Source organism: Borostomias antarcticus, assembly GCF_949987555.1.
Source record: "Borostomias antarcticus genome assembly, chromosome: 17".
Classification (NCBI taxonomy): Eukaryota; Metazoa; Chordata; class Actinopteri; order Stomiiformes; family Stomiidae; genus Borostomias; species Borostomias antarcticus.
The window spans coordinates 3,264,316-3,271,815 of NC_140250.1; the positions used below are offsets into that span (position 1 = coordinate 3,264,316).

The 7,500-nt window shown below is 52.0% G+C and overlaps 1 protein-coding gene across 1 annotated transcript in view; it reads left to right on the top strand.

Annotated features, from left to right (window-relative positions):
• Positions 1-7,500, top strand: part of col4a5 (collagen, type IV, alpha 5 (Alport syndrome)) — a gene marked incomplete at both ends in the record, with an annotated part of 37,333 nt that overhangs the window by 17,870 nt on the left and 11,963 nt on the right. Inside the window, 14 exons of the mRNA XM_084451615.1 lie at positions 189-230; positions 385-478; positions 771-806; positions 1,094-1,342; positions 1,458-1,547; positions 1,800-1,870; positions 2,116-2,304; positions 2,764-2,932; positions 3,426-3,518; positions 4,105-4,209; positions 4,328-4,425; positions 4,584-4,734; positions 4,896-5,009; positions 7,295-7,462. Coding sequence (XP_084307741.1) covers positions 189-230; positions 385-478; positions 771-806; positions 1,094-1,342; positions 1,458-1,547; positions 1,800-1,870; positions 2,116-2,304; positions 2,764-2,932; positions 3,426-3,518; positions 4,105-4,209; positions 4,328-4,425; positions 4,584-4,734; positions 4,896-5,009; positions 7,295-7,462 — 1,669 coding nt within the window. The remainder of the gene's footprint in view (positions 1-188; positions 231-384; positions 479-770; positions 807-1,093; positions 1,343-1,457; positions 1,548-1,799; positions 1,871-2,115; positions 2,305-2,763; positions 2,933-3,425; positions 3,519-4,104; positions 4,210-4,327; positions 4,426-4,583; positions 4,735-4,895; positions 5,010-7,294; positions 7,463-7,500) is intronic.

Below are 7,500 nucleotides of genomic sequence, written 5' to 3' on the forward strand. Positions count from 1 at the left end.
TAATGTAATGAGTAATGTAATGTAATGTTATGAGTAATGTTATGTAATGTAATGAGTTTGAATAGTCTGTCGTTTGTCACACAGGGCTTGAAATCTTTTCATTCAGTCATTAACAATTCATCTCTCTTACTCTCTCTCTCTCTCTCTCTCTCTCTTTCTCCCTCTCTCCCTCTCCCTCCATCTCTCAGGGTGAAAAAGGAACCACTGGTTACCCTGGACCCCCAGGACAGGTGTGTACATAATCACCTCTGACACACTGACAGTATAGAACACTACAACTGTAGACGGCTCTGCCGCAGCTCCACGGCGTGGCCACCAGATGGCGCTAACGTCCCCTCTCTCTTTTTCTGCCGTTCCCGCCTCTACAACGCTTGCTTTTCAAAGATCGTGGGAGGACCGACTACGGATCGCGTCGGTATGAAAGGAGACCGCGGATTCCCTGGAGGGCCGGGCAGGAAAGGAGACCGCGGACCGCCAGGTCGGTTCTGAACGCATTTCGGATCGAATCTGAATCGATTTTTTTTTAGACACCTTAGTCTTCATATGAGCATATATGCTGATACAAGAGTTGAGTTAGCAATCTGTTATGCATTAGGCTAGTTTGTGTGCCAGGATTTAGTCTGGGCCCTTGTTTCCCAGTATGTCACACGTTATCTAGGGAATAACAGTAAGAGACTGAAAATATCAATATGTTGATGATTAGTGCTTAGCTTTGAAAATGCAAAATGTTAATGTTTAATTTGACATTTAAAAAAATCTGACTCCTCCAGGTTTCTCAGGTCCACCTGGACAACCCGGACTGCCAGGTGAGTAAACAACAACAAACAAACAAACAGACCAAAAAGTCTTCTTCGCCTCTTGGATAATTGCAAGTCTATTGGGACCCATAGCGGGCCTGAACACAGACGATAAACACAGTAGAACACAATAGAAACACATACACACAGTAGAACACAATAGAAACACATACACACAATACACACAGTAGAACACAATAGAAACACATACACACAATACACAAAGGACATTCTCCTGTCGCTTCTATCCGTCCATCCATCCCTCCATCCCTCCGTCTCTCTCTCTCTCTCCGCAGGTGAGGGCGGGGCAGGCCAACCCGGCCAGCCCGGTTTCCCAGGAGAGAGAGGCACGAAGGGAGACGAGGGCCAGCCGGGCATCTCCCTGCCGGGCCCCCCCGGGCGGAACGGCCAGCCCGGCTTGCAGGGGCCCCCCGGGCCCCCCGGACCCCCGGGTCCCGCCGTAGGGGAAAACTGCGTGGGAGGGGCCCCGGGGCTGCCCGGGCTGCAGGGAGAGAGGGGCTACCCGGGAGAGACCGGAAAGAAAGGTGGGTCGTCTCCTGTTCTCGGAAAGGTTCCGAGTTCCGATTGGCTGCTTGTCCATGTATGACACCCCTACCCTGAGCTGAGTTTGGTTTGGCCCGTTTGTCTCTCGTCTCTCAGGTGATAAAGGAAGCACCTGTGTCAACTGCATTGCTACCGGACACACCGGCCCTGGAGTAGCCGGGCTCCCCGGAACCCCCGGCTTCAACGGTAAGACCCCCCCCCCGCCCACACACACACACACACACACACACAGTCATCTGTGTCCTAACCCTTAAACCCTTAACCCTGTCCTCTATTCATTTCCTGGATTTCCTGGTGATGAGTGAAGTTCAGTGACACTCACCCCCCTCCCACGTCTTCTCCTCTCCTCCCTCTCTCCTCTCCGCTTTCTCCTCTCCTCTTTCTCCTCTCCTCCCTCTCTCCTCTCCTCTTTCTCCTCTCCTCCCTCTCTCTTCCCAGGGGCCCCTGGCGGTCCAGGAGCAAAAGGTGAAAGAGGATACCCAGGTGGATCAGGGCAACCTGGGTCTGCTGTAAGTACTTCCTGTTCTCACTTCCTACTTCCTGTTTCAGAAACCCACAGTTCCGGAGCAAACACTTGACTCTTTTAGCGTTGATAGAATCATCGTTGTGCAAGTTACGACTGTGTGTGTGTCTGTGTGTGAGTGTTTACTGTATGTGTGTGTATGTATATGTTTGTGTATGTGTGTGTGTGTTTGTGTTTCTGTGTGTTTCTGTGTGTGCGTTAGTGTTTTAATGTGTGCGTGTTTGTGTGCAGGGCCTTCCCGGCCCCCAGGGGACGCCAGGTTTCCCGGGAGAGAAGGGTGACCCGGGCGATGCCATCGTGGGCGAGGTGAGAGGGGAGAAGGGCGACACCGGCTTCCCAGGACCGGCCGGTCTACCGGGACTGGACGGCAGGCCCGGCCGAGACGGAGCCCCGGGACCACCAGGACCCAAAGGACAGTCCGTAAGTGACCCGCCGTTTCATCCCTCCGTCCGACTCTCAGTCTGTCTGTCCATCCGTCCATCCTTTCTGCCATGTCTGAATGAGCATATATTAACCTCCTTCTCTCCTCTTCCTCTCATCTTCTCTCCTGCTCCTCTTCTCTTCTTCTCTCCTCCTATCCTCCTCTCCTGTTATCTACTCTTTACTTCTCCTCCTCTCCTCTTCTCCTGTCATCTACTCTTTACTTCTCCTCTCCTCTTCTCCTCTCCTCCTCTCCTCTTCTCCTGTCATCTACTCTTTACTTCTTCTCTTCTCCTCGCCTCCTTTCCTGTCCTCTCCTCTTCTTCTCTTCTCCTCTCCTCCTCTCCTGTCCTCTTCTCTTCCTCTCCTCTCCTCTCCTCCTCCCCTGTCCTCTTCTCCTCTTCTCCTCTCCTCTTCTCCTCTCCTCCTCTCCTGTCCTCTCCTCCTTCTCTCCTCCAGGTTTCATCCCAGGTGAGCGGGGAGCGTGGTCTTCCTGGTGACCCGGGTCTTCCTGGTCTGCCAGGGGACAGAGGAACTGCAGGGGCCCCAGGCTTCGGCCCCCAGGGGCCCGCCGGGGAGAAGGGAATTCAGGGAGTATCAGGGAGACCAGGCGGCCCTGGAACACCAGGTGAGATATTAGTAGTAGTAGTAGTAGTAATAGTAGCAGTATTAAATGTGAGATATTAGTAGTAGTTGTAGTAGTAGTAGTAATAGTAGCAGTATTAAATGTGAGATATTAGTAGTAGTAGTAGTAGTAGTAGTAGTAAAGGTGAGATATTTATTATTATTATTATTAGTAGTAGTAGTTGTAGTAGTAGTAGTAGTGGTAGCAGTATTAAATGTGAGATATTAGTAGTAGTAGTAGTAGTAGTAGTAGTAGTAAAGGTGAGATATTTATTATTATTATTATTATTATTATTATTAGTAGTAGTAGTAGTAGTAGTAGTAGTAGTAGTAATAACAGTAGTAGTAGCAGTAGTAGTAGTAGTAGTAGTAGTATTAGTAGTAGTAGTAGTAGTAGTACTGTAGTAGTAGTAGTAGTAGTAGAAGAGTAGTAGTAGCGTTAGTAATACTAGTAACACTACTTCCTGGGTACCTTGACTGACCCCTGACCCCTGTAGGAGGTAAAGGTGAGCCGGGTCAGACTGTGGCGGAGAAGGGCATTGCTGGCCCACGAGGACAGGATGGAGAGCCTGGTCGGCCAGGATCCCCAGGTGAGAGGACACGTCCTGGACAGCTGTCCACCCCTCTCTCTTCATAAAGACCCCCCGTCTCTCTCCATCCCTCAGTCTCTCCATCACTCAATCTCTCCATCCCTCAGTCTCTCCATCCCTCAATCTCTCCATCCCTCAATCTCTCCATCCCTCAGTCTCTCCATCCCTCAATCTCTCCATCCCTCAGTCTCTCCATCCCTCAATCTCTCCATCCCTCAATCTCTCCATCCCTCAGTCTCTCCATCCCTCAATCTCTCCATCGCTCAATCTCTCCATCCCTCAGTCTCTCCATCCCTCAATCTCTCCATCCCTCAGTCTCTCCATCCCTCAATCTCTCCATCCCTCAATCTCCATCCCTCAATCTCTTCATCCCTCAATCTCTCCATCCCTCAGTCTCTCCATCCCTCAATCTCTCCATCCCTCCCATTAGTGACCTCAAAGTTGTCTTGAAGAAAAAGAACGGACTGCTGTACCTGTGTTTATACTTGATGCAGTATTTGATATAACTCTTTTGGTTCATTAGCGGTTTGATGATTGCCAAGTCTTAAACTCCACCCTCATTGGCTACTCTGTCGCTCGTTGCCAGGCAACCCCGGTACGCCAGGACAGCCTGGTTTCCCCGGGTTACCAGGAGGCAAAGGAGACCCTGGCATCCCTGGCATCGGACTGCCTGGACCCCCCGGAGCTAAAGGTGAACACACACACACACTCCGACTCCGGCCACCATCCACAGATTCCTTCTTTCTCCTGGAACGTACAATATACAGTCATCATCATCATCATCTTCTTCCCCTCTTTCTCTCCTCCAGGATTCCCAGGGACGGCTGGCTTGCCTGGTAACCAAGGAGGCCCAGGCAGACCCGGGGTGGACGGTCTGCCAGGACAGCCTGGAGGTCACGGCGCTAAGGTACGTCTCAGCTGGACGGACGCGGGACGGTGTTGACGGCGGTGTTGACGGCGGTGTTGACGGATACACCTCCCGGACCTTCGGTTTTACATTTGTTTTTTTCCCTGTTGTTTTTTTCCCTGTGTGTGTGTGTGTGTGTGTGTGTGTGTGTGTGACAGGGAGAGCCTGGTTTCGGGTTGCCAGGTCCTCAGGGACCCCCAGGCTTCCCCGGGGGCAAAGGATACTCCGGACCCAAAGGAGACCCCGGCTTCCCCGGGAACCCCGGATCGCCCGGACGAGGGGGCTTCGACGGCGGCCCCGGCCCCAAAGGTACCGCGCGGCCCCGACCGGGTTGGGCGTCGACCCAAGAGAGAAGTCAAATGTCTCTTGACGCCCCCCCCCCCCCCCCACTAGCGAGTAGAACGGTGTCCTTAAGTGAGCTGCTCCAGGTTCTGATTGCTCTCCACCCGCCGCCCCCCCCCCCCCCCCAGGTGACGGTGGTATCCCCGGCAACCCCGGAGCTCGAGGCCCCCCAGGGTCCCCATCCTTCGGTTCTCAGGGGCCCCCCGGACCTTCCGGACAGCCCGGCCTGATGGGAAGCCCAGGTAAATCGCCGTAGACGCACACATTAGGAGTGATATCAATCAGAATCAGAATATTACCAGGTGGGTTGTTACACATACTAGGAATTTGCTCTGCTCAGTCGGTGTGTAACACAGATGGGGAGACAGGACAGGACAAAGACAGGATTATGATGCGGTCGACTATCTAGATCAGGCATTCCCAAACTGTGAGGCGGGCCTCCCCTGGGGGGCCCCAAAGAAATTCAGGGGAGGCGCGGAGGGATGGTTAGAAGAAAAAAAAAAAGGAAAAACATTTTTTTATTTTTGCATTTTCTATGGTTTTTATGAATGAAACGTGATTTTAAAGGTCAGAAAATCGAAATAAATAATGGGAGAGATGTATACTAAATTTGTGGATAGTGCAGTGAGAGCAGGCATGAATGTATTGTGCAAAAACGTCATATCGTTAACTAGCAACAGGTGCCACCGAGCTAACTTAGCTGTGTAACGTTATGGGCTAGCTAACGCTGCCTTGCAAAATGGACAAATTTGGGGGTTTTGGGGGGCGCGGCTGTGTCACTGTCTTCAGAGGGGAGGCCCACATTGATGGAGTTTGGAAACCCATGATCTAGATCGATTGGGGACGGACAAAAGTCTGTATGTGATTGATAACGGAGTTGATAACGTGTAGTACAGTGCATCCAAGTCATTGTGCAGACAAGTGAAGTTCATAGTGCGTAGCAAAAACAATTTACTTTTGTATTTATGTTTAAAATACATTGTATTGTTATTGTACATATTGTTTGCCATGTGTGTGATATGGAAACATCTTGTTTGACTTCTGTGTGTGTGTGTGTGTGTGTGTACGTGTGTATTGCCCATTGTGCATGTCCAACCCCACTGGAAAAGCGTACAATAATAACTGGTTATCATTCTGGGATGCATGAGCGGGTGTGAGGGTCAGACTGTCCAGACACACTGCCGTGCCTCGGAGGAATGTGTGTGTTTATTATGGGATGTACAGTACGTTAGATTAGAGTGACTTGTTTAGGCGTGAAGCACAAAGGGTCATGTGATGTGTGTTTGTGAAGAGCATGAGACGTCACTACTGGAGGGATATTGTCTGTATGGGTGATCAGGGTGCTTACAGTGTGTGTGTGTGTGTGTGTGTGCGTCCATCGGTGTGACACACACACACACACACACACACACACACACACACTAGGGTTGCCAGTCATTGGGCAGTAACCGTACCCTGATCTTGGGAATTCTCACCAATCACCAGTCTGCCTGCTCTGCCTGCTGATGTCACCCCTTCACTACAGTATCGTCCACGTGAAGGCACCGAGTTCGTTCACCATCGCCCGCACCGGTCACCTTTCCCTGCACTGCGGTCACTCTCACCCACGACACGCCCGTAGACAGAACCGCGAGCCCGACGTTAGGGGCACATCCACCAGCACGTTACACCCGAGGGGCATGCGTTAGCAGATGGTCGCACGGGTCGTCGGTCACACCCCCCCCCCCCCCCCTCTCTGCCTCTCACGGTCACCTGTAACCCCACGTCCTGCCCCCCCCTCCACCTTGAGCACAGAGCCCCCCCCCCCCCCCCCCCCTCCTACCACCTACCAAACATCGAGGCTCCGCCTTCTCCTCACTGTCTTGGAGAAACCTGTTGTATACTTTTGTATACGCTAGATGCAGTGTACTGTGTTTAAAAAAAACAAACAAACTTAAATTTATACTTTCAAAGGAGACGTAAACAGAGTTAGACAGATTGGCCATATTCCGTTTTCCCAGGACATTGACGTCATTGGACGGCAGCACGTTGTTACCCAACATGCAGTGCGTGTTAACCGCTTATCCCCCACCCCGACTCTTTTTTTCCCACAATCCTCGACTCCCCCAAACCCCTGCCCCCCATCGCTCGGTCTGCTCCGCCTCCACGCGTCGGCCCTATCTGATGACCTTTGGGCCCAAGGCGAGAAAGGTATCGTACCCTAACCTGCCCGGATACTGCTCTGATCTGGCAGGTGATTGGTTAATCTGATCCCAGTGATGGTCGTACGCTGCTTAGACGTTTCACTTATTCCAGTTCACTTCTTCATGACAGGAAGGAGTAGGATGAGATTGCTCTTGAATTTTTAATTATCTTCGAGAAAATGTGTCTCAAAATATGATCAACTACTGCAGATGTACAGTAACTTCGGGTTGCCACGGGTGAGACGACAGCGGGAATATCGGTTGTCACAGTGAAGTCGGGAATTCCCGTTTCGCGTCCCTGACGTCTCTCCCTCCGCCTCTCTCTCTCTCGCGCCGCGTTCCAGGATACTCCGGCGCCAACGGAGAGAAGGGAGACCCCGGACCCCCTGGCCTGGACATCCCGGGGCTGCCGGGAGACAGAGGTTCCCCAGGGTTCCCCGGAGCCCAGGGCGCAGTCGGACCGCCGGGAGGACCAGGAGGACCCGGAAGAGACGGCCTGCCAGGACTGCCCGGTAAGATGTGTTGTGTTTGTTTGTTTGTTTGTTTGTTT